At 42.8% G+C, this 27,237-nt stretch overlaps 1 protein-coding gene across 13 annotated transcripts in view; it reads right to left on the bottom strand.

Annotated features, from left to right (window-relative positions):
- DOCK3 (dedicator of cytokinesis 3) overlaps nt 1-27,237 on the bottom strand; it is a 585,647-nt gene that overhangs the window by 45,412 nt on the left and 512,998 nt on the right. For 11 of the 13 annotated variants that reach the window (XM_073352483.2, XM_073352491.2, XM_073352484.2 and 8 more), the window contains 8 exons: nt 25,199-25,284; nt 23,712-23,738; nt 23,496-23,591; nt 19,372-19,432; nt 18,399-18,492; nt 17,321-17,469; nt 5,208-5,294; nt 3,282-3,386 (listed from right to left, as the gene is read on the bottom strand). In XM_073352483.2, the coding sequence (XP_073208584.1) occupies nt 3,282-3,386; nt 5,208-5,294; nt 17,321-17,469; nt 18,399-18,492; nt 19,372-19,432; nt 23,496-23,591; nt 23,712-23,738; nt 25,199-25,284 (705 nt within the window). The remainder of the gene's footprint in view (nt 1-3,281; nt 3,387-5,207; nt 5,295-17,320; nt 17,470-18,398; nt 18,493-19,371; nt 19,433-23,495; nt 23,592-23,711; nt 23,739-25,198; nt 25,285-27,237) is intronic. The other 2 variants (XM_073352485.2, XM_073352490.2) reach the window with 1 other exon arrangement.

Raw genomic sequence — 27,237 nt, 5'->3', positions numbered from 1 at the left:
AATAAATGCTTATTCCATGGCCTCATACTACATAATTTTGGAACAGATATCAGTTCCATCTGTGACATATCTGACTTACCATACATCAGTCACAGCAATGGTTGAACAGGAAGAAATATTACATGATGGGTCTGGACAGTTTTGTCTGTAATGCACAAAGTTCCCAGCTATTATTAACTTTGTCATGAAGAGATTCACCTTCAAAGTAGAGACCCATTCTACTAATTGTTGTACCTACTTTGTGCCTTTTGACTGTAGCAACCCAGGAAATTGTGAGCCTATGCACCAAATTATTATGGTTCTAACCATAATGCACTAAAAATACCAGAAATCTGCATTTAACACAGATTCTTCCCTGCAGAAGCCAGTGCAAGCTCTCAAAATGTGGTTTGTCAAGCCTTACTTGAACTTCTGTAATGTAGAAGCCAGACAGTTTTTAATTAACTGACCTTTATATAGCCAGGACAGAAAGAGATTCAGAATTCATAGCAACATGAACAATGACATTTTTAGATGATGTTTGCTACCAAGTGGAAGAGGTGGAAGTGAGTATGGTAATTTCCTGTTTTAAAATCTGCGGATTTAAAATAAAATAAAATAAAATAAACCAGAGGAAAGTGTTGGGTGCTTATTTGATCCCTGAGAATTCTGAATACATATTTTATTTTAAATCACTGAAAATCTTACTCTTCTTTAGATTAACATTCATCAACCATGTAACTATATGATCCATGCAGATACGTCAGCTAACGGACTCAGTCTCTGAAATGTCTGTACACTATCAGTCGTTAAGAGAGAAAGAGGGAGTTTATTGAGGTTGTTACACTATCAGTTCCCACTCTGCTATCAGAAACACTGCTATGGAATATAATTACAGAATTAATGGGGATTATAATTATATACAGTGTATTTGCTGTTACTGTCACTAGCAGCAATTCCCACACTCTTATACAATTTAATCAAGAGGAATTGTTGTACCACCGAAAACTCATGCATATTCTTAAACATACAGGCCACGTCACTTACTATCCAAGATGCAGCTGTATGTCCACCACTGAAAAGCAGGGTAGGTTCACTTATGGAACTACAGACCTTAGGATCAATTCCTCTGCTATACTGACTAGTTTATTGTTCATGTTCTGAAATTTCCACTGCCAGATACAAAAGGTAAAACTGAGATAATTTCCTCTGGAAATCTCCATATGTGTTGATACTGGTTCCTTCTACATTTTGCTTTTCACAGTAGAACTGCCGGATGTGGTTATGCTTTTCTGTTTGTTTTTTGACCCTGCAAATCATTTTTATCATGTAAGATTCTGTAGGTTACAAGGGTCTGAGCACCCCTAATATTCTAGCCCTTACTAATTTTTTTTATGTTCACTCTTGTAAGATTTGTCATCTCTTTTGATCCCCTAACCCACTCCCACTCACATTCCATATTAGAATGAAGCTAATTGACACAGGCTTTGCACATCTTAGCTTTGGCTTAACTTTCTACTCTAGTCTGTTTCTGTTTTGCTCCAGCTCCCTTTCCTCCATCCAAACTGTATGCCTAACTGCCCTTTTGCTTCTTTCATGCTTCTCATGTCTGTCCCTTGTTCTATGCTGTCCTCCACCAGTGGGCACTTCTGTTGCTGACCTATTCCATCATGCCTCCATCCCCTTCAAGTTTCTCCATAAAACACACTTTTTTCAAATTACCTATACACCAGAGTTTAAATTTTTAAACTCCCTTCAAAGTAATTTAATTTTTTTAAATTGGGAAACCTTAAAAATATATACATTACTAACAAAGCACCCACATGCTCTCACCATTGTAGGCTCTGTCCTCCCTTCCTCCTATGCCCCATAGGATTGGTTACAATCTCGTCATACTTTCCCTTGAAGAAAACCAGAAATCTGGAGTTCTAGTTGTCTCAAGTTAGTTTATCTTGTCAATGTAGTCGGCTAGAGCTCACCTACACTAGAACTGTCAGACAAGTTTTATATGAGGTGTCAAACGATAATCAGCAACACCCATTTTAGGGACACAGGACTGGAAGGGACCTCCTGGGTCATCAAGTCCAGTCCCCTGCTATGACAGGCAACCCAATCATATAATCTCATTCATAAGCTTACCAAGTTCCATCTTAAAATCAGTTAGGTTGTTTATCCCCACTATTCCTACTGGCGGCTGTTCTAGATCTCCACTTTTCTGGTGCTTAGAAACCTTCCTCTAATTTCCAGCCTAAATTTATTCACCGTCAGTTTATAAACACTTGTTCTTATAAGAATTAACTTTTAGTTTAAATAGCACGTCTACCTTTCTGGTGTTTACTTCCCAGATATATTTATAGACCGCAATCATATCCACTCAGAGCCTTCATTTTGCTAAGCTAGGCTTTTAGTGTTGATTCCCTATGAGAAAAAAGGAGTCAACTACAGTTGATCATGTATAGACCAGTGGACAATGAAGATTGACAGCAGTTTATGTAGATGAGGGGCTGTGTTTTACAGCTGTGGCTGAACATGTCTGAAAATTCTAGTGTACAAGCAGCCTAGAAGAGTCACCACATTGATATTAGGCTCTGAACTTCATTTGAGACCTTGTAAGTATGATGTGATATGAAAAAATGGAAGTTTGTAATGTACTACAGCCAGAATTGCTGCAACAGGGTTCTGTGCTGAATGGAGAGAAAGAAATGCTCTTGAGTCTGGATAAGACTTTTCACATGCACAACTGTGTATGTATCAAAACTCCTAATATGAGTTTGCAAATCTGTGCACCTGAAAATCCGCCCCTCTGTGTCTTCATCACTTATTACCAATGGTTCAGTTCCTTTAGTTTACCCAGTAAGATGGCTTTACAGGAGCAGATATAACAAGCTACCCATTTCTCACTGTAAGGAGCAAGAGAGATTACATGGCAGGACCTGACACATCTCACACCAACCAGTGTGAAACATGGCCAACTTGCCACCATGGTTTGATGTTTTCCAGATTGCTGTGTTTATTGCATAACCAAAAATCAGCTCTAAGTTTCCAGAATGGTTGGTGTTGATAAAGCTACCCTTGGTTGTTCCTGATAGTTACAAAACAATACAAAATATTAAAGCACAGAGTTTGAGAGTGGCAAATAGCCCAGTGGAAATGACACAAAGAAGTCTCTGAGCTGGATCAATCAGTTCTATCCCTTTCAAAGAAAAACCTTATTTTTAACATTCAACATTCACAACATTGCTCTCTCCCACAAAAACCCCAGACCTGGTTGATATGTTGCACTTTCTTCTGAACTGCCTTACCCGAAGGAAGAAGGGGAATTTCCGGCCATAAAAACCAACTCTGAAAAACTCAGGTTCCAAGCGCTGCTGTTCCATGATATTATCATAATAGGTAGCTTCCATTTTCTGTGGACGGAAAAAGCAGTTGATATCTAACTCAAAGTTCCTGCTACTGTTTCAGAATCTCAATCAACATTAGAACCTCATAATAATACTTTGCATTTACGTAGTGCCTGTTATGTAAGGATTTCAAAACACTTAAACATTACAGTAATTAAACAAAACTCCTGGGAAAATTTAATTATGGGTAAATTTAATTATCCCCATTTTACATTAAATTAAATTTTATTGGAGTTACTCATACAAATTTAAGAAAGTGATTTGTTCAGGGTTTCAGAATTAGTTAGTGGCAAAAATTGGATTAAAGTCTAGATCTCCTGAATCCCAGTCTCCTCTTTTAACCATATTCTCTCCCACAGATTAAACAGTGAACCAAAGGGCATGAAAGGGCAGGAAGTGGAGATGGTCTAGACTATCTGGAATTCTGGACATCCATAAGTTTAACAAGAGGAAGGAAAAAAATTATTTGGGGGAAGAAAAAGGTACTTTTCTACTAATAGTATGCTGGCCTGTGCCAAAAGCAGGCTCTCAGACCCCATTGTCCAGCTGGGCCACATCAACTCAAAGCTCAAAAAGGCTCACAGGTAGTTCACTATTAACTGTGGTGACTTTTTTGGAGAGAGAAATCCAGTTTGGAGTCCTAGTCTCCAGTGCAGGGGACCTAATTGCAACTTTGGCCCAGACAGACTCTGAGTCAAGTTTCTTGATACCTGCATACATTAACCCTTCTTCTGAAAAAGGGGCTTTAGCCTCAAAACATTACAGGTAGAATAAATGAACAGACAGAATGATGTGGAAATAGAATGAAGGAGCAAGACAGAAACTGGGGAAAAAAAAGAAGACGGGGAGAAACTCATCAAAGAAACGCATGTCTAATACAGATTTAGGAAACGGAACAAAAAACAGATTTTTTTTAACAGAAGAGATGAGAATAAGAATCAGATGAATGGCTGTTACCCACCAGTCAAGATTTTTTCACCTGACTGATTAAATCCAACCAATGAAGAAACAGCTATAACAACTAATTTACTGATGCAGTTTTAGGATAATGATACAATACTGAATTGAGCTTCATCATTAGACAGGTGTGCTCATCAACCTGAGACTCAATTCACAAACACATGGCACTTTTTATTTTAGGATAATACTTGATATTTTATGGACATAAACCAGGATGGATTAACCAGAGAGTTTAAAATTCTTATTAATGCCTTGGTTAAGATTTTTTGATAAAAGCTGCAGTGACACAAATTCATCCTGACAATTAATTACTTGCTTTTATGAGAGAATCCACATGGTTGGCAGGAATACCATGAACTTCACTGTGCTTTGTATTCTATTTATCTCTCTTTATCTTCTCATAAGCCTAGACTGACATGTTACTCTTGCTGCACTTAGAATAAATTTAATATAATACCAGAGCACTGAGGGGGAGACCAATTTGGCCACCAATAAAGAAAATATATAAATAAATAAAATTTAATGCAGCAATACAAATATATATGTATGTATTTGTGCTTGTGGGCATAGTTCATATTTATATATTTAACAGTTGTCCATATATTTTATTGGTAATTACAGCTGGCAGGATCAAAAGTTACTTCAATGAGCCTATTTGGGACAGTTATGTCTATTTGTTAGTAAAGGTTGCAGGAACAGATCTGTAATCTTGGCAGAGGGGGGAAAATGACATACTTAGAAAGTAACCATCCTAACTGTGTGAGGAACAGTATGTTTGTTTTTTAATTCAGACTTCTCTGACATTTCAGCAGTAATCACTAAGAAATGGATAAAGAGTTTGGAGGGAGAAGGGCTGGTTTCACTTACCCGAATCCAGCTGAGGCTTTGATAATCATACAGACTTTCATATTGAATGGCCAGCTCTCTGCACAGTGGGATTCCAAACTCCCAGCTCTGCAAAAGCAAACCAGACTCAGACCAAGTGGGATTCTCAGCCACAACTAAAGCTCTTAACAGTTAAGAATAGGGAACTGCATTTTTGGGGAATTCATTAGAGATTAAAACCCAAGGAGCAAACACACATGAAAACACAATGCAATACAGGGTTTTCTATGAGGCTTCATATAAATGTCTGATGCAAGACATTTAGCAACTTGGTGCAAACAGATGCCTATGTTTCCATGAGTTTTACATCATTCTTAATTCACTAATCAGATCAGGAACTTCTTCAGAGAAAAATACAAGAGCTAACAAATAGGCTTACTGTAAAAAAAAAGAAAAAAAAACAGCTCTGCATAGCTGCTCCACCTTCTGCCTAAAGCCCAATGGAATAGAGTCAGGTTTAATCATGGGATTGGCCCTAGCTATCTGAAAGATTGCATCTCTCTCCCTGAATATGACTGACCACCCCCACCCCCAGCTATTTTCCACAGGAACAGTGATGTTGTCAAGCACTAGAAAAGACTCTTGAGCACAGAAAAGGAGAGTTTACTTACCTGTACAGTAATTTGAGATGTTTTAGATTATTTGTTCCTATGGGTGCTCCAGTGTAGGATATGTACATGCCTTTGCACTTTTGACTAGAGACTTTTATTAGCAATGTCTGTGGGTCCATGCCAGTGCACTATACACTTTGTGCTCTGGGATCAGGACATTTAGGAAGGGGCAGATCCACTTCCTCTCCAGTACCTTCTCAACCATGAAGCCTTCTAGACTCTGCAGCAGAGGGGAGGGAGGATAGTAGGTGGAGCACCCATAGGGACAATCCATCTCAAAGACCGCAAATTACTGTATAGGTAAGTAACCTCTCCTTCTTTTTTGAGTTACTGTCCTTATGGGTGCTCCACTGTAGGAGACTCCTAAGCAGTAATTTGAGATGGATGAGGGTGCTGAAAAGGTAGATCCAAGATGGTTTTGAGGATAGCATCACTGAGGGCTGTATCAGTCCTGGAAGCAGTTAGGATGGAGTAATGCTTGGAGATGTGAGCTGAGGATCAGATTGTGATCCTGCAGATCTCCATGATGGGAATGCCTTTAAGAAGGGCTATGGACGTGGATTGAGCCCTGATGGAGTTAGCTGTTACTTTAGGTAGGGGATGCAACCCAACAACTTCATAGCAGGCTACAATGCAACCTGAAACCACGTTGACAGTCTCTGAATAGAGCTTGGCTGTTACTTTAACCTTTCAATGAAAGATACAAATAGTTGGGGGAAAGCCTTGAAAGTCTTTGTCCTGTCAAGACAGAAGGCAAGTACCCTCCTAACATCTAAGGCATGTAGGTTAGCCTCCTCTTTCAAGGTTTAGGATAAAACACAGAAATGGCTCTCTTGATTGATATGGAACTCTGACGAGAACTTTGGCCAACAACAAGGATGGGGGTGTAATGAAGGCTTGTCACAGTAAAAGGTGGTGTGGGGCAGGTCGGCCGTGAGTGCTCCTAGTTCCCCTATCCTTCTGGCTGAAGTGATGACTATCAGGAATGAAGTCTAGAAGAAGAGGCTAAGTAGTGAATAGCTATCCATTGGTTTAAGTAGAAGGTTCCTCATGGCACTAAGAACCAGGTTAAGGTCCCATGGTAGTGTGGAATTTCTGACATAAGGAAACAGATTGGATAAGCCTCTAAGGAGCCTGGCTATCGTAGGATGGGTGGAGATTGAAAACTCTTCAATGGGTGAGTGAAAAGTTGTAATAGTGGCCAGGTGCACTCTAATGGAGCTCTAGAGAGTCCTTGCGCCTTCAAGTCCAATAGTTAATCAAGAACCCTCAAGAGGGGAGATTCCGAAGAGGGTATAAAATGGAAAGCGCACCAGAGGTGGAAGTGTTTCCACTTTTGCAGGCAGGCTTTGCATGTGGCTGGATTTCTAGTGCTCAAGAGCATGGATTGAATTTCTTGAGAACAGCCTGAGGTGGGTTATGGTGCCCACATCCTGTGTCAGGAAATCTGGTATGAGAGGAAGACACTGAGGTATTGTCAGAGAGTGGTGAAGCAGCTCCAGGAACCACACTTGTCTCAGCCACTCAGATGCTTTCAGTATAGCCACTGCTTGCTCTTGCTTCAATTTGGCTCCTCAGGTGAGGTGGTAGGGACAACCCTGGATAGCTTGTATAAGCCCCGGACAATTGGTACTGAAAGAGTCAAGAGCATTAAGCTGTCTGATTTGCTGAAATACCTTTGTTCCAGATGTATAAATTCCAAGTGAATGAAGCATTGCCCTGGCATCTTTGAGGTAGTGGATATCAAGGTGTCAGCATTGCCAATGAAGAGCTTAGGCCCTTCAAAGGGGAGGTCTTCATCAGTATTCTGAACTTTGTTGGGGAGATCAGAAGTTTGTAGCCAGCAGGCTTGCCACATAACTACTGTGGTTGTCATGGACCGTGAGGCTGTGTTGGCAGCGTTGAAGGAGACCAGCAGAGAAGGGAAGCTTTAGTGATTAACTGACCCTCTGAAATGAATGCTCAAAATTGCTATCTTTGGTCCTGTGGCAGGTATTCAATAAAATGAATAAACTTAGAATAACTATTGAAATCATATTTTTCCATCAAGACCTGGTAGTTTGCAACCTGAAACTGAAAAGCAATGGATGAATAGCTCTTCTGACCCAAAAGGTCTAAGTGCTTAGACTCCTTGTCCAAGGGTGTGGACTGGAGAGAATTTGTTGGTTTCTCTCAATGACTGTGACCATCAGTGATTTGGGAGTGGGGTGAGAGAAAAAATTATTCCAGTCCCCTCGCTGGAATGTAAATTTTGTATCTGGCCATTTGCATGTGGGTGCAATGGTGGCAGGTGTCTGCCATACGGTACGGATGGTGACAATAATGCCTCATTAATAGGCAAGGAGACCTTGTTCTGGAGGGCAGAATGTCCACCAGGGAATGTTGTATCTCCTGAATATCCTTCAGTGGAATTTAGAGGGATTCAGCCAGTTTTTTCATTAGGTTCTGAATAGCCCTGAAATCATCCTATAGAAGGGTGGTGCTGACATCATCACCTCATGGAAAGAGAAGGATTTTTATGATGGAGGTGTCTCCTCCTCAGCTGCTGGCTCCTGTCCCTCCTGAGTCTCCTCCTGGACAGGGGAAAGGAGCAGTATAGGTGACTGAACTTGTAGAACCAGAGGCCACTGTGATACTGGTGGGTACTCTTAGTGAGGTCTCTTATGAGAGGGTACTCTATAAATCTGGTCTCCATAGGGAGTCCAAGGTTTCCCATAGGCCCACTGTGGTGGTGGGTAAGGAAAGGGTCCTGAGAGATGCTCTTGCCAGGAGTGTCCGCTAGGCTCTGGCATGTCCTCCTTGGGAAACAGCTCCAAAGGTGTGGGATGTTATGGAAGGGAGGCAGAGCCCTGCACAGAAATCTCAGAATCTGAGGTGGTATCATTCCCCCCATGTCCAGTAGAGGGGCTCCAGGCATTGATTCTGGGAAGTGATACTAGAATTGGGTCAGTACTGGAGGTCGGGGTCCTGCTCCAGAGAAAGGAGGGTTGTTCACTGGCTGGTGTAATGGTACTGGGAAAGAACCTCTCTCAGTGCCCCTTAAGAGGGGAGATTCCAGTTCTTCTGAGATGAGAAGATCCTCATAGGACAGGAACCTGGAGAGTAACAGCTGGTTAAGGTCGAGGACAGGAGGAGCCAGGGACATAGCTGATATCAGGGCCAGACCCAGTCCTGAAGAGACCATTGTACCTGTGGTCTGAACTGATGCACACCGAGGAGGATGGTACTGAGGACAGACGGAAGCCAGTCTGAACGTTCTGTAACTGTGAGAAGGTAGCGATACTGATGTCTTAGAGGCAGCTTTTCTAAAGTTGTGTTTCTCAACAACCGGTCTGTGGACTGGCACTGGTCCCTGAGATCTGCCTGACACAGTTTTGAAAGGCAGCAAGCCAAGCCCTTGTATAAAAAAAGATTGAGAAACACTGTTCTAGAGTCCTTAATCTTAGATGAGTTACTGTGCCTAGAGGCTTCTGCTCCCAGTACTGAAGATGGGGCCTCTCATTGCTGTTTACTGGAAGATCTCTTGGAATGGGATGTCTTTTTGGGAGGTGCCGACTCTTGGGTACTAAGGCCCGCAGGCGCTTCAGCAGTACCTATAATACTGTGGTGGGCAAACTACGGCCCGCTCCTGGCTGCCCGCTCCTGGCTCCAGCTGGGGGTTGGGGGCCGCTGTGTGTGTGCATGCTGCAGCTCCGCACAGCTCCTGGAAGCAGCGGCATGTCCCCCCTCCAGCTCCTATGTTTAGGGGCACCCATTGGGAGCTGCAGGGGTGGTGCCTGTGGACAGGGCAGTGCGCAGAGATGCCTGGCTGCACCTCAGCATAGGAGCCGGAGGGGGGACATGCTGCTGCTGCTTCCAGGAACCTGCACCCCTGAGCCCCTTCTGCACCCCAACCCCTTGCTCAAGCCCTGATCCCCCTCCTGCCCTCAGAACCCTTTGATCCCAGCCTGGAGCACCCTCCTGCACCCCAAACCCCTCATCCTCAACCCCACCCCAGAGCCCGCACCCCCAGCCAGAGCCCTCACTCCCCCATACCCCAACCTCTTGCCCCAGCCTGGAGCCCCCTCCTGCATCCTGACCTCCTCATTTCTGGCTCCACCCGAAAGCCCGCACCCTCAGCCAGAGCCCTCACCCCCTCCTGATCCCAACCCCAATTTTGTGAGCATTCATGGCCCGCCATACAATTTCCATACCCAGATGTAGCCTCGGGCCAAAATGTTTGCCCACCCCTGCTATAATAGGAAGCGCGGTCTTCTTGAATCCAGCTTTAAGAGGTGACCTTACCCCTTCTGAAGTCTTTCTTAGGGGAATGGGATTTTCTCTTCTTTGAATGCTTTTTTCTGAAGCTGCCTTTACAGTTCAGGAAGTCACCGGTGAGGCCTGAGAGGCTAAGCCGATGAATGGAAGAGGATTTGGATCCCCCAGGCCTCAGGGATTGCTCATTAGGAGGAGCATCAATCTATCCTCCGTCAGTTTGCAAGATCTGCTTTTGAACCCTGTGCAGACCTTGCAATTTGATGGTTTATGTGACCCTCCAAGGCACCGGACACAGCTGGAGTGCTCGTCACTGAGGGGGAAAGATCTGTGGCAGGTCTGGCAGGGTTTGAAACCTACAGCCCTTGGCACAAACCAGGTAGAGAGTGCCACAAGCAACAAAGAAAGCTTGAGGTGGGGGAGCCGCCCTGAAGCACAAACTTGTACTTCAAAACTAAAACTAAAATAAAAAACTGAAAACAAAACAAGAAAGAAGAACAAATACACCCCAGTGATCCGTCTCTAGCCAATGGCAGTTGAGAAGGAACTGGAGTGGCAATGGCTCTGCCCCTCCCTAGATGCCCTTGCACTGGAGCACCAGGTGTATAGTGCACAGGACAGACCTGTGGACACTGCTGATTAAAGCATCTGGTCAAGAGTGCACAAGTGCATACACATCCTATGGTGGAGCACCCATAGGGACAATAACTTGAAAGACAGAACTTGCACAGGAATTGGACCTATACTGTTGAACTCATTGCCAAGGGACAGAACTATGACTGCTAACCTCAGTATGTTCAGAACTAAATGCAAAACTCATTTCTTCACCTTAGCCTTCCCTCATTGAGTTTTTCATACAGTATATCCACTGCCTCACAATGAAATTCTGGTGACTATTCAAATTTTTACTCCCACAGGCAGGAAAGAAAAGAGAGAAAGATTTTTTTGTTACTTCTTTTAAACTTTGGGAGATGCTCTGATACTACGATGATGAGGGCTTCATAAGTTGATGTCTCTCAGCCCTTGTCTATCTTGCCTATTTAGATTATAAGCTCTTTGGGCAGGGATTGCTTCTCATTGCTGGACTAACAACTACAGATAGTTAGATACTTCAATTGTTGCACATAGGAGAATACTACATTGAGAGCAACATTAATGTAAATATGGCAGTCAGAATCTGACCCTACCATTTTTTTAATAGTAACTAAGACTATGTCTACACTGCAATAAAACATCTGCAGCTAGCCACTGTCAGGTGACTTGGGCTTGTGGTGCGGGGATATAAAATTGCAGTATTAATATTCGGGTCTGAGTTGGAGCCCAGGCTCTGTGACCCTGCAAGGGGGAAGGGTCTCAGAGCCTGGGCTCCAGCCCGAGACCAGATATGTACACTGCAATTTTATAGCCCTTCAGCCTGAGCCCCTTGGGCTCAAGTCTGCTGACATGGGTCAGCCACAGGTGTTTTATTGCAGAGCAGACATTTCCTAAAATACCAGTAGTAATGCATTTGGATAACATTTTTCTTGTTATATGCACCTTTATTTAAAAAATGAACCTCCACACCACTTGATACAGTATATCATACCTCTCTTTATAAAGCCCTCCTAAATGTCTCCTCTACCATTTCTGGTCTCTCACCCTCAATACCACGGAAGACCTCTTTATAATACAACATGACGATTCTCCAAACAGGTTTATAGTAAGGGAGCACTATAGACACTTATATTTAGTTTCTTTTCAGTTCTCAAATAGATGATACATTCATTATATCCTTTTATTTAGGAAGTTTTAACAGGTTTACAAATCATTGTCATGTAAACAACAGAAACAAAACATTAGTTGTCACAAAACTGAGAGATGCTATATCTTTTATTTGAAGAAGCTCAAAACATGGTAAGTGAGACCTCAGGAACATTTAGAAAAGACAGCACAAATCCAAGAATTAAAAAAACAAAAATAACCATCCTAAATTTCTCCAGCTTCTGTGAATGGCAAAAACTAATATAAGATTCTTTGCATCAGCTTTTTCAGGGTCTTTTTTGGTTGTTCTGGTAATATCTATAGCTTTATTTTTGGTTGTTCTGGTAATATCTATAGCTTTAAATGATGAAAATCTTTTGCACTGAGGACATGAGTTATATTTAGATAGTCAATAACACAACAGGAAACCAGTTGCTTGGGTGCTCAGCATATCACTCAGGCTTTATGATCTCATATTAATAGCATCTTTGCTGTGGGTTTCCAATTCAAATGAACTGATACATTCTTATAGGCCAAAAATTTCTTTTTCAAACATTACGTGGTTAAGGGTTTATATTTGCAATCCAAATGGCATTTATTTTTTATTTATCACACAAACATTTTTAAACTTCAATGTATGGACCCTTCGCCTCCTCAGATATTCTGGATTTATCTAAAAGAACAGACAGAAAAATGAATTCTAAAGTAGTTGGAAAGGAGTCAGAGTCATTTTCTGACTTCAGAGATGCAGAGATACAACTGGGATGTTACGACTGAAGCTTAATGAATGTCTAATGTCTACTTTTAGGTGGAGGGTGAGAAAACCTGGATTTGTGCTGGAATTGGCCCAACTTGATGATCACTTTAGATAAGCTATTACCAGCAGGAGAGTGAGTTTGTGTGTGTATGGGGGTGGGGGGGGGTGAGAAAACCTGGATTTGTGCTGGAAATGGCCCACCTTGATTATCATGCACATTGTAGGGAGAGTGGTCACTTTGGATAAGCTATTACCAGCAGGAGAGTGAGTTTGTGTGTGTGGTTTTTGGAGGGGGGTGAGGGAGTGAGAGAACCTGGATTTGTGCAGGAAATGGCCCACCTTGATTATCATACACATTGTGAAGAGAGTGGTCACTTTGGATGGGCTATTGCCAGCAGGAGAGTGAGTTTGGGGGGGGGGGGGAGGGCGGAGGGTGAGAAAACCTGGATTTGTGCTGGAAATGGCCCAACTTGATGATCACTTTAGATAAGCTATTACCAGCAGGACAGTGGGGTGGGAGGAGGTATTGTTTCATGGTCTCTATGTATATAATGTCTTCTGCAGTTTCCACGGTATGCATCCGATGAAGTGAGCTGTAGCTCACGAAAGCTCATGCTCAAATAAATTGGTTAGTCTCTAAGGTGCCACAAGTACTCCTTTTCTTTTTGCGAATACAGACTAACACGGCTGTTACTCTGAAACCTACTTTTAGATAGAGGACAGTGAAAAAATGGAAGCTATTCTTTTGACCTGACCCTATAGATGTCTTCCCCTCCTGCTTCCATGTTCCTTTTTTTCCTGTGATCTGAATGCTATTATAATGGTATCTCTGTTTTCATTATTTCTACCAGCTCTGTCAAATGTACTTTGATATTACACCTGTCATCCTAAATCAAGCTCTCTCTTTTGGTTAGATTTCAACACGGATATATTCTACTGTACTGGGTGAACATTTTGTAGCTACAAATTGAGATACAAGGGAGGAAAACTCCAGGATATGACTACTGTCTCCATCTTTTACAGAATAAAGAAAGGGAGAAGGAGAGTGTAGATTTGAAAAGGATAGAGAGAGAATAAACAGACAAGTGAAGTGTGGTGCTGTAATTCCAATCAAAGATTCCGTCACACATGGAAGTGATCCTTGAAACATTAGATCCCCTTGATTAAAATCTATGACTTAAATGAGACCCATCTGTAATTTTATATAATACATAGATCTGAGTTCTAGCTGTAAGCCCTGTGCAAGTTTCTGTCCTCTCTTTTCCCCTCTCACCATGACTTATTCATCTGTCCCTGATCCTCCACTCACCTTGTGCCTGATCCGTTTTCACCTTCTACAGACTCCTTCACTTGCTGAGCATCTCTCATCTACCCCCTTATTACAACCTTGCTCTACAGTGCCAGCAGTTCTCCACTGATTGACACCAAACACGCTCAGGAGGCACTGATAAAGAAAATCTCAAAATTCACAATTGCAACATTTATTTACATGAGCTATAGTGGATTTATGTGGCAGATTTTCAAAAGTGCTCAGCATGCACAATTGGGGGAAGATTTTCAGAAGACCTCAGAACTCAATATGCTGAGCTCTTTTGGAAACTTGGCTACTTATTTTGGTGCACAAATGTCAGCTGAGCTCCAGTTGTGGGTACTGGGCATTTGAACATGCGCTCTTTTGAAAATCTGGCTTTGTGCACCCCTGGTCAAAACAGTCAGGGAGAAGAATGTACACTGAGATGTCACAAATAGGATGGGCTTCATTAGGCTACTACATATCACTGATGATGGGGGCTAGCAGTGGACTTGATGCAAAATGCTGCTTAATTCTAAATCTCTATCAACCAAGAGAATGAATCAAATTTAGTCTGTTCCATTCACTGTCTTTAAACTAACAAAGTCTCAGTAGCTTCTAAAGTGCTGTCAATGAATATTTGGGTCTGAGAACAGCGAATAAAATCTCTTAAATCTTGATTTCCAGCATAAAGGTTACATTTCTGACCCTGGCTAACAACATACCAATTAACTGTATGTTGTTCTTCCTCAGGGAAGAACAAAAAATACAGAGAAAAGGACAAAAAATGTCTGCCAGTAAGAAGCTGGTGACTTTACTGAATTCACTTCTTCTTCCTCAAGCTCTGCTGCAACTGGAGAGGTTACAACCTGGAAGCTACTAGAATCATTGTCAAAGAATGCAGATAAGATGCAGTCAAGCCTAGATGAAGTATTTCAATACTGAGAAATAAGGCGGAATCACTAGAATTCTCATTTACTGAGAGCAAGTTGAAATCCTCAAATGTGAAAATGATACTCAAGGCATTTAATAAGATAAAATGGTGACTGAGATCCTTGAGATTTAAAAAAATCTGTTAAAACAAGGTTTTTGCACAAATTACAGATTAGACAAAGAAAATCAAGCCAGTGCCTAAAATCTTAGCACTACTGGCTTCTTGAGATACAAACCCATTAAGGACAGAGAGGAAGTGATGGAACAAAAAACATCTTTTCTGCAGCCTGGGTGCTTTAAGCCACCTTCATGCCTTTCCAATTCTGGGCAGCTCCATGGGCTGAAGTGGCTCCTGACATAACTTAGACAGTCATGTAGGGGCTGTCTAAATTATGGCAGCCTGTCCTTGGCTGCTTATGGGCAGCAGCACCACCCACAATCACTTAGTGCTATGGCCCTGCCCTGAAACACCTCTTCTGTCCTCAGCCCAGCCCTGGCATGCCCTTCTTGTCAATGGTTGCAAGGGGGTTCTCAGAAAACAGGCCACAGTTCTTGTCTTCCTCAATTTCTGTGCTGGAGGAATTCTCCCCCGGCTGTATTCAGGGGTTTTAGATCCCCTTTATGCTACTGCAGACCTTTTACACAGTGTTAAGAGGCTAGAACGGGGTGATAATCTCACCCCAAGAATATTGCTAAGGAAACCCTTATAAAGGACAGACAGAACAAATTACAGTAAGCAGCACAATAGCAGCCACTGGTTGTAGAGACAGAGAAAGGCTTCTTTTTGCAGCCCAGAAAAAAAGAGCTAACAGAAATTGATAGCTGCAAAATTCTGCTGTTCCCTGACCTGAGCCCTGCTACACAGCAATGGAAAAATGTACTGTGTCAAATGTAATGTGTCAAAAGGATTTTGCTGCTCAAGGCATTTCAGTTTTACTCCTGTTTCTAGCAAAACTAAGCTACATACTCAGGAAAAAAATACTTGTTTTGGGAGGCTAATTCAGTGATTCAGTTACTGTCTAAGGTAAAAGGAAGCAATCATACAGGAGACAACCCCATAAATGTCCATCTGGAAGAACACTAGAAGCCTAATAGTACAAGAACCAGTAGTACTTTTGTTATATTGTCTCATACGATTGATAATGTGTCAAACAAGACCTTACGAACCTTTAATAGTTACAGAATACACTATTTTATATATATGCTCTCTGTACTCTTTGCCTAATCAGGTAGTCCTGAGATACTAGCTGAAGTTGATAAATCTGTGGAATGTAGTTGGCTAAATACTGAGAATATCTGAAGCTTTATAGAGGGGGTGATAGCCAGTTTTACTACACAAGAACACTACCCTGAGAACAAAGTATTTCTTTGTTAATGTAACAAATTCCTTGTAAATACGCCACTCCCTTCCCCCAGTAAATTGAGGATAGATTTTTTCCATTATAGCTACATGCAGTACGTGTCTTTGCCAAAGAACATAGAATCATAGAATATCAGGGTTGGAAGAGACCTCAGGAGGTCACCTAGTCCAACCCCCTGCTCAAAGCAGGACCAACCCCAACTAAATCAACCAACAGCTCCTTCATTGACTGTGGCCAATGTGGGATTAATTAAATATTAATCCCATTCTCTGTATGGTGCAGTGGTGTTTGTGCTTTATGCTGCAGCCACTGCCCTCCTGGGTGAAAAAAAAAAACCCAGCAACAAAAAATCCTTAAAACTCAGGGAATTCTACTAGTCTTGCCCTATGGAGGAGTTTTTAGAGAATGGAGATAATGTAGACAAGGGGATAATCTGGTCTTTAATTTTTACAAAATTGTATAAATACCTTCTAAATCTAACCTAATGAAACCATCCTGAAGTATCATAACATAAGGGATCATAGCTCATTACATAGATCACTACAGTAGTTTTAAAATTTGTTTATTTACTGTGGGAAAGATAAGTCAAATAAGTGACATTTGCAAGTTGCTGCATTTTGTTCCGAGTCAGTGAATGGATAATGGAGTCCAATTGGAACCCCAAACCTGTGAGTAAAACAGCTGAGGTGAGGAGGATTAGTCTTTATTTTTCAGTGCCACTTAAATTCCACTGACCATTCATATTTAACCCTGCAGGTCAGAAAACAACCAAATCTTAACATGAACCACAATACATATAAATGGAAATTTTCAGAGCTTTCTACAAAGAGAGACTTTTTAGAAATGAAGCAACCGAAACTCACACAGTTCTTTATCAGTCCAGCTGATTCAGAATTTGGATAGAAGATGCAGGAAGTTGCTGGATTCGTTTTTCTGGGTCTAACTCATCTAGTCCTGAGTTTTATGTTTATCCCCACTCATTTTCTCAGCTACTCTCTAGCTACCTGCTGTTTAGTCTACAATGCTGAAAGTCCACTTAGCATAAGATTTTTTAATATACTACTTAATTGAAAAGATGGGTTGAGAGGGAAAAAAGCAAGTCAGGGAAATGGAGGGAAGATGTGGGAGGAGAGCAGTAGTTGGCATACCTTCCCTTTGTTGAAGTAGTGGATAATCTTCCGGCATAGCCCCTCCTTACGTTGCCACTCTGTCTGTGATGGGTAGTGCAGGAACTCTCGCAGAGGTCTGTCCTCCCACTGAAGTAGCTCACAGTACAGAAACAATGTAAATGCAGCCTCTGTTAGAACAGCAATCAATGAAGACTGAGTAAATTACTACAAATAAATACAATTAATGGGTTTGATTTGCATTTGGATTTGTCAAGCGAATCATGATCTGAAATTCACCTACAGAATAACCCAGTGGGGAACAAAGTGCTTGAAAACCAAGATCCCCTTCTGAAACATCTGAGAGATGGAAGCTACTTGGTCAGTGGATCAACAACTTCATGCTGCAGCATTACAAAGATGACATGTCCTGGGCATTCAGTGGAAAATGTGTTGGACTCCATTCCTGTCATCTGGACAGGGAGCTAAAATGAGGGGTTTTCACAACTGCTGTCTAACTGTTACACTTTCCTGGCTTTTTGATGAACGATCTCCGAAGTGGAAAAAGCACCTTACTAATGTTTGTACTTTCCCCTTCAAAGTCATCTTTCTGACTTCCTCCAAGTTCCCCAAAGTTGTGCAGATGTATATAATTTAAAAATAGATTCTCATCTTTCAACTGAGATATAAACATAGCAACATATCAGACTGCTAATGCTTTTATAATTCATTTTTCTATAGGTTTTCTCCCTCTCTTATAAACACTTCCTGAATAGGATACATGACTAACGTGGATTCTGCCAATACCGAATATTAGCAAAGGGCTACCATCCACAAGGTCCCTTCAACACTCTTCTTCCTTGAAGTATTGTTTCAAAAATCAACCTCTTCACCTGGTTTCTTAATTTACAAACTGGTCTGTTTCTTAAATGGCATCAAAGCAAGTTGATTAGTAATATGAAAAAACAGGGCTTCTAACTCTTCTAACTGCAGTAGTTTGATCTTCACAAAAATTCCTAGAAAAGTATTTGATGAATATTCAAGGAGAATGCTGGGAGACTCAATACTTCTGGCCTGGATTCTAACAGCAGACCCTGAAGAAAGCCTCCTCATTACTAACCAGTGTAGTTCTCAGCCTGTAAGTGCATGTCACACAGCTTGTGGATGTAGCGGATATACATCTCTTCCTTGTTAATTTCAGATTTATAAAAGTTCTGAAAAAGAGTTGAAAATTAATATTCAGAAACAATCTTGAGATACTCTGTCAGTGTAAAATAACCCCCTACTTCCAGGCAGCTAATAGAAGCTGCATATAATACGAAGAAAGTGCATTAATAATATGAAAGATTGGGCCCAATACTGGATTAATTTAAACGGGTGTAAATGAGGAGTAACTCCACTAACTTCAATGAAGTTATGCTGGATTTAACATGAGTGCAAAGGAGAAAAGAATCAGGCCCATTGTATCCATACAAATATCAGTATGAGAGAGCAAGGTACAAGAGAGTGAATGCCCACAAATATGTACTGGTGATTCATTCCCTCTGCACTCTAAAAATACTACTGCCATCTCTAGAATCAACAGAAAAGGAGATGTGAGTGGGGGGTGTTTGTACAGGATGAGATTAAAGAGGAGGAATGGAAAAGGATAAAATGCCTGTAGAAATATTCTTTGCTAAGAGAGGTTTCAGAGTAACAGCCGTGTTAGTCTGTATTTGCAAAAAGAAAAGGAGTACTTGTGGCACCTTAGAGACTAACCAATTTATTTGAGCATAAGTTTTCGTGAGCTCACGAAAGCTTATGCTCAGATAAATTGGTTAGTCTCTAAGGTGCCACAAGTACTCCTTTTCTCTTTGCTAAGAGTCACACTTGCTCATCTGCTGTGCTCTCTTGCCTCCTGTCTCAATGGAACCATTTTACTACACACTACTGTAAATTCAAAATGGAAAAAGCCCTAAATTTTCAGCTGCAGGATGCTGAGACTATTAACCCTCTGCAGATCATCATACCTAAACCTTTCCATTCCAGATTAAAATACTGTGCACAGGATCATGATGTACAGGTCAATAAAATAAAAAAGAAAGTGTTCTTACCATCAGGTTAACAGTGCAGCCAATCTTCTTGTTTTCAGTTTCATCTCCTTTCATGCAGTCCCTGAAAAGAGAAACACTGTTGAGACATTTAGACTGCAAGAGTGTGTTCCTTAACTAAAGATGAAGCTGTTCTAGAATGCCAAAACAATAGTGAAGGCTAAAGTTTATTTTTAAAGCACCCCTCAAAAGAGACTCCATACAGTGTAGATCTAAAGAAGTTATTTAAGAAAGTTAGTCTTCAAATGAGCTTTATGTGTAAAGTTAATTTAGTGCCATTAAAAGGTTCTGGACTGAGTGCCTTAGAGACTGAGACCTTCCATTTACGCACACACAAGGTGCAGTATGAGCAGTGGCAGTGCCAGGTTCTTCAAAGTGCACCAACAACGTGCCACAGCCCTGATTTGGAAGAACCAGCTGTAAAGAGAGGAGTTCAATCTTCAGAGTTATTCAGACTTTGTCCTCTGCTGAGATGGTGTTGTTTATTGGCTCCCGTGCACTAGGAAAGGACTGGGATTACTTCCTAATTTTAAAGGGAACCCTGAACAGGCATCAGATGATTATGGACTATAGTCACTGGAACTAAAGACCTATTGTAGAAGTGAAAAGCATGTTGGTGCAACACACTTGACATTTTGCTACCAGATTAATTTAAATTAAAAAATTGAGGATTGTAACTGAATTGAATAAGAAAATTAATACTACAATCAATATAGTAGATCCTGTGCTGTTTTAACAGTAAATTCAATTAAAATAGATGTCCCCATATTTTACATTTTCAGAATTTTGTTTTGATGAGTAACTGCACTGCAGAAGTTGTCAGGGGAGAAAAAAACGGTTACTCACCTCTCATAACTGTTCTTTGAGATGTGTTGCTCACATCCATCCCAATTAGGTGTGTGTGCGCTGCGTGCACAGTCATCTAAAGGGACCTCAGGAGGTCATCTAGTCCAATCCCCTGCTCAAAGCAGGACCAATCCCCAACTAAATCATCCCAGCCAGGGCTTTGTCAAGCCTGACCTTAAAAACTTCTAAGGAAAGAGATTCCACCACCTCCCTAGGTAACGCATTCCAGTGTTTCACCTAGTGAAAATGTTTTTCCTAATATCCAACCTAAACCTCCCCCACTGCAACTTGAGACCATTACTCCTCGTTCTGTCATCTGCTACCACTGAGAACAGTCTAGATCCATCCTCTTTGGAACCCCCTTTCAGGTAGTTGAAAGCAGCTATCAAATCCCCCCCCTCATTCTTCTCTTCCGCAGACTAAACAATCCCAGTGCCCTCAGCCGCTCCTCATAAGTCATGTATTCCAGACCCCTAATCATTTTTGTTGCCCTCTACAGGACGTTTTCCCCCTTTTCCACATCCTTCTTGTAGTGTGGGGCCCAAAAGTGGACACAGTACTCCAGATGAGGCCTCACCAATGTCGAATAGAGGGGAATGATCACGTCCCTCGATCCGCTGGCAATGTCCCTACTTATGCATCCCAAAAAGCCATTGGCCTTCTTGGCAATAATGGCACACTGTTGACTCATATCCAGCTTCTTGTCCACTGTAACCCCTAGGTCCTTTTCTGCAGAACTGCTGCCTAGCCATTCGGTCCCTAGTCTGTAGCGGTGCATGGGATTCTTCCATCCTAAGTGCAGGACTCTGCACTTGTCCTTGTTGAACCTCATCAGATTTCTTTTGGCCCAATCCTCTAATCCTCTGTATCCTATCCCTACCCTCCAGCATATCTACCTCTCCTCCCAATGTCGACCATTAGGTCCTCCGACTCCACCACCTCCTCGCCCTGCAGACCCATGTTGCACGCCATCTTGCGAAAGAGGTCATGGTGGGCACAGCTGTCTATGGGGGGCAGTCCAGAGACAGAAGTGCTTGCAACGGCCTCATCTGGGGAGGAGGACGAAGAGGCTAATCAGGGAACAGGGTCCTCCTGCTCGTCAGAGACCTCCTGTCCTGTCTCGCTGGCTGGACCAGGTAGACCAGGGTCCTGCTCAGGAACTGGAGTGGGTTCTGTGGGCGGGGCGGAGGGTGGGGGTGGGGGTTGCGGGCACGGCACCTCCTCTGCAGTGCTAGGGGTGGGGCCACTGACAGAAGCCTCCGGCACCTGTGGTTCAAAGGTGGCCAATCGGGATCCTTTAGATTGGGTGCCCTGTGCTTGGTGGTACACCCACGGCATCCAAAATGGCCACTGTGCTGGTCCTTGCCACTGAGTAGGCCCTGGCCTTGCCCCCACCTCACAGCATCCATGACCCAACCGGTGCCGACCCTGCTCTTAGTATCTAGATCCCGTCTCCGAGTAGAAGACTGGGATCGGGACCGCAGTGGCCAGGGCAGTGCCGAGCAGAGCTGATCCTGCAAGCAGTGCTACACTGGGGAGCGGTGTTGCAATGCCGGAGAGTGGTGCTGCAAGGCTGGAGAGCAGTGCTGTGAGGTTGGAGAGCAGTGTCACGATCTGGAGCTGTGTGGGGTTGCTGAGTGGCACTGGGACTGGTGCTGGGAGTGGGACCTGCTGCATAACGTGGATCGATGCATGGATCATCTTTGCAAACGGGAGTGCTGGCCGGTGGACCAGTGTCGCGAGTCTGAGCGGTGCTGTGATTGTAAGCGGCACCAGGACTCTGAGCAGTGCTGCAATTCTATCAGCGATGCCGAGCGATGGAGCATCGCCAGTTTGCCTCGAGACGGTGCCACTCAATGCGGTACCGAAGGCTTAGCCTTGGGTGTCTGCCAGCGTCCTTCTGCAGTGCCGCTTCAACCACTGTTGCCAGGGTGCTACACACTGATGAACTTGGCGCCAGGTATTGCCGCACTGGTGGAGGCTGTGGTCTAAGTGCTGCCTCCACAAGGAGCTGCTTGAGGCAAAAATCTCACTCCTTTTTGGTTCTGGGGCGAAACCCCTTACAAATCCTGCACCTGTCGGCTTTAGACAAGCATCGTGGGGTTACTCGTTGGTCTGGGCTTGCTGCAGGACTTGCAGGGCTTGAACCCCTCGGACTTGGGCATGTAAGCCCTCCCAAGGAAAAGCGGTCGGGATAGAGAGTAAACCCCCCAGCCCAAGTGCTAACTACTAACTACCAACTAAGAACTAACTAATAAGTACAGAGAACACAAACAAAGCTAGGGAAATGTGGTAGAACATGCTGAGCAAGTTCCAAAGACCGTCACTGTCACTAAGAAGGAACTGAGGAGGCGCCAGGTTGGCAGGGTCATATATTGAGCTCCATGAAGGCGCTACTCCAGGGGGCTCTACAGCCGACCCAATGGGCACTGCCAGGGGAAAAAACTTTCCAACAACTGTGCATGCGCACCTAATTGGAATTGATATGAGCAGTCACTCGAAGAAGAACTGGAGGTTTTGTCATGTGGGTGGGGACAACTGGGGCTTCTGGCACATGAGCACGGGAAATTATTTGAGATTGTTGAATAAACCACATTAGCCAAATGTTTTTGTTACAATGATCAGCAGCAAAACAGCTAATTATTAAACTGTTGTCTTTAAGTTCCAGAGATAACAGTCCACTGAGATGAATGGGACAGTTCACTACTGTTTCATTACATCTGTTTATGTTCTGTTCACACTTTCAAGATTTTCTTTACAACCTTTAAGGTTAGATTTTTTTTTTTAAATAAATGAAAGTTGAGATTCATGAATATAATCTGCTGCAAACTCCATGGTCACTGAGTCATGGAATACATAGGGTCCTGCTTTTAAGAAAGTCTCCCTTAGCTGAGTTAGACGGCATTGCGTTAGACTTTGATGAATCAGGGCCAAATATTCTAAGAAGAGAGCCACATTAATAACTTCCAACAGTTCTATAATCCTTTAGCCTCATCATCAAGTAAACTAAACATCAGTTTCTTCATTCTGACAATTTATCAAGAATGAACAAGAAGTAAATGAGAACGTGTGCCTCCACTATCTTAATTCAGAAACCAACAGTTCTGTGTAATGGTTGCTCTCACATTACTCCACAGCTCTGAATTAACTGATTGCTTCAAAACCAATACAAAACAGTTCTCTACACAAAAATAATTTGGTGCATTACTAATTCTGTACACCCTTCTTGCAGAATGCTAGAATACTTATACTCAGAACACTTTACTGTTGTAACTAGGTACCTGTAGTCAAGGAGACGCTCCATGAGGCGAGTAACTGATGTAACAAAAGAGACGCCAGTCTCCCGCCACGTCTCTTGTTCAATCTTCTCCAGCAGGCTGTTTGGAAATGAAGAGGCAGCATATGAGGCTTTCCTGGAAACGGTATAGATCCTGGAGAGAGCCAGGGGCAACTTTGTTTCTCTCTCATGCAGAAGACTGACAGAATTACAGTCTTACCTGGGGTAGGGCCCAAAGAGCTGGGTTCTACTCCATGCAGCATGAAGCAAAGACAAGAAAAGATGGAATTGGCAGCAAAAGGTAAAATTTCCCATCACAATGCTGCTTCAAACATAGGAAAGAGAACACTGCACGTAACAAAAATTGGTTCCCAAGCTGCTAATGGTAGCTGCTTATAGCAATGGAAAGCTATGACTGGGAAGGAGCCTAAACCCACAGTAACACATTTTATCCCCTCAGTTAAACTGTTAAATTCTGGTCTCTAATGAGCAATCCCAGTTCAACATCTTGCATCACAACTGTTATCAGAGATATCATCAGCTGCCGCAAGGGAAATACAGAACATTGTTCTTGCCAGGTAAATAAAAAGAAAAACAAATTTTCCATTATTTTCTTTTCAAAAGTATTTGCTATTTTTGCATGTACACTGATGGAGCCAAACTTTCAAAAAGTGGTTGCCATTTGTGTGCACTCAAATACAAGTGCATACTTTCTGAGTATTAACATAAAGGTGCACAGGTTATAGATTTACCTGCATACCCAAAATGATGGGTGTGCACAAGTAAATTCTATAATTTCCATGCAGAGGTGTCGGTGCACCAAAAATGCATGTAGATGTTTGTATACATCAAGCTGCATGCACATAAATGGAGACTGGATTGAGATCCTTTTGAAAATTTGCCCTGTATTCTGTTACTGATCTCAGAGGGGCCACTGGATCAATTAAAGACTCAAGATTTAACTCAGTGGAGATTACAGAGTGGGTCACAATATATGCCTTCAAACCAAGATCAGCATCCACCAAGGGAGGCATTTGAAAATCAGACTTGGACACTGCTCAGCACCCGAGAACTAACCATGTGGGAGGGACAGATCTTGAGATTTCAGGTTAGCCTCCGACTATCATTATTGTTTCTTGGGTTGGAAGGGACTGGAAATGCTGTGCACTGATAGGCTTTGGAGGGAGCAGTTTCCAACCTTCAATTAATGTATGACCTTCAAGAGCAAGGTAAGCAAGGGGAGAAAATGGAGGGAAATTTTAAATGCCCCAAAACAGACTTGAACTGCTTGATTTTTTAGCTGGCCCTCTGAACAGTCTGAAGACTATGACTTCACACACTGATGTCACAAAGCTGAGCACTGGCTTGTCTAGTGTGTCTGTGATAGGAACATGGACACCACTTGGCACACTGTATACTGTAACCTATGCAACATCAATACTAGATTTTATTGCATGAAAGATACAAAAATATATTTTTATATTCTTGTCAGTGTAAAAGGGATGGCAAGCTTTTTCATAGCCCTCTCTCTGATTTGTGGCCAATGTCACAATAACCTGTTAGAAGTCCCTGTTCATTACTCTGTGTTCTGAGGGAGGCCACTTCCATTGCTGGTATTTTACAATGAATCATTACTTTGAAATTTTACCAAGCCTTCTAAAGGTGACCTTGTAACATGCAAGATGAAGGGAGAGTGGCATTGCTTACAGTAGGCTGAAGAGCTCCCTGTAGTTCTCATCTCCTTTTCCTTCTGATACCAAGCTGTCCAGCTTATCAATCAATTCAGCTTCCACCTGGATCAGGGAGAAATAATGGGTTAGAAATTAACTGTGTTTGCAGAGAAGGTAAATTTCAAAAACGTTAAGAAGGCTGAGATTGTATTTTATGGATAATTTCTTATGTTCTGCAAGTTGCCAGATTTTACGGATGGATGATTTCTGCCCTGATATAAAAAAGCATCTGAAATAAAACAGACCCCTTTCAAATCTACAAAATAATGGCTCAGCGGATTCAGTGAAACAACTGGCCTCATATGGGTCAGTGGAAGAGATGGACTACAGAGCTCAATTATCCTCTTGCTGAGCAGAGGGGTAAAATGGGCTTCCCTGTGGAGATAGGCTTTTTGTTTCTTACAGGAGTTCTTGTCATCCATTTTCTTTGTTTTTATCAATACCTAGATCTGAACTTTCTATAAATGAATGTATCAAGTAGAATCTTACCCTGTCCTACCTGTCAGCAACCGAAAAAAAAATGGTTACCTACCTTTCGTAAAAGACAGTTACCTTTTCTGTAACTGGTGTTCTTCGAGATGTATTGCCCATGTCCATTCCATATTAGGTGTGTGTGCTCACCACATGCACTGGTGCTGGAAGTTTTTCCCTCAGTAGTATCCATAGGGGATCAGCTCTGGCCCCCTCTGGAGTGGTGTCTGCATGGGGCAGTATAACGGGCACCATCGGCTCCCCCAACCCTCAGTTTCTTCTTGCCGGAAACTCCGACAGTGGGGAAGGAGGGCGGGTCATGGAATGGACATAAGCAACACATTTCGAAGAACACCTGTTACGGAAAAGGTAACTTTCTTTTCTTCGAGTGCTTCCTCATGTCCGTTCCACATTAGGTGACTCCCAAGCAGTACCCCTGGAGATGGGTAGAAGTTCACAGACGTGTAGATTGCAACACAGCTCTGCCAAACCCAGCATCGTCCCTGGCTTGCTGAGTGACGGCATAATGGGTGGTAAACGTGTGAACAGAGGACCACGCTGCAATTCTACAGATGTCCTGGATAGGGATGTGCGCCAGGAAGGCCGCCGAAAACGCCTGCACTCTCATTGAGTGGGCTCTGACAATCAGCGGCGGCAGAACACCTGCCAGGTCGTAAGAGGTCCTTATGCATGAGGTAATCCAATTGGAAATCCCCTGCGAGGACACACGGTGACCCTTCATAGAATCATAGAATATCAGGGTTGGAAGGGACCCCAGAAGGTCATCCAGTCCAACCCCCTGCTCAAAGCAGGACCAATTCCCAGTTAAATCATCCCAGCCAGGGCTTTGTCAAGCCTGACCTTAAAAACCTCTAAGGAAGGAGATTCTACCACCTCCCTAGGTAACGCATTCCAGTGTTTCACCACCCTCTTAGTGAAAAAGTTTTTCCTAATATCCAATCTAAACCTCCCCCACTGCATTTGGTCTTTGAGACCATTACTCCTCGTTCTATCATCTGCTACCATTGAGAACAGTCTAGAGCCATCCTCTTTGGAACCCCCTTTCAGGTAGTTGAAAGCAGCTATCAAATCCCCCCTCATTCTTCTCTTCTGCAGGCTAAACAAGCCCAGCTCCCTCAGCCTCTCCTCATAACTCATGTGTTCCAGTCCCCTAATCATTTTTGTTGCCCTTCGCTGGACTCTCTCCAATTTATCCACATCCTTCTTGAAGTGTGGGGCCCAAAACTGGACACAGTACTCCAGATGAGGCCTCACCAATGTTGAATAGAGGGGAACGATCACATCCCTCGATCTGCTCGCTATGCCCCTTCTTATACATCCCAAAATGCCATTGGCCTTCTTGGCAACAAGGGCACACTGCTGACTCATATCCAGCTTCTCATCCACTGTCACCCCTAGGTCCTTTTTCGCAGAACTGCTGCCTAGCCATTCGGTCCCTAGTCTGTAGCTGTGCATTGGGTTCTTCCATCCTAAGTGCAGGACCCTGCACTTATCCTTATTGAACCTCATCAGATTTCTTTTGGC

The sequence above is a fragment of the Lepidochelys kempii genome, chromosome 7, assembly GCF_965140285.1.
Source record: "Lepidochelys kempii isolate rLepKem1 chromosome 7, rLepKem1.hap1, whole genome shotgun sequence".
NCBI lineage: Eukaryota > Metazoa > Chordata > Testudines > Cheloniidae > Lepidochelys > Lepidochelys kempii.
Note: the sequence above shows the minus strand (reverse complement) of the source record. Positions and strands in the feature narration are given on the sequence as shown.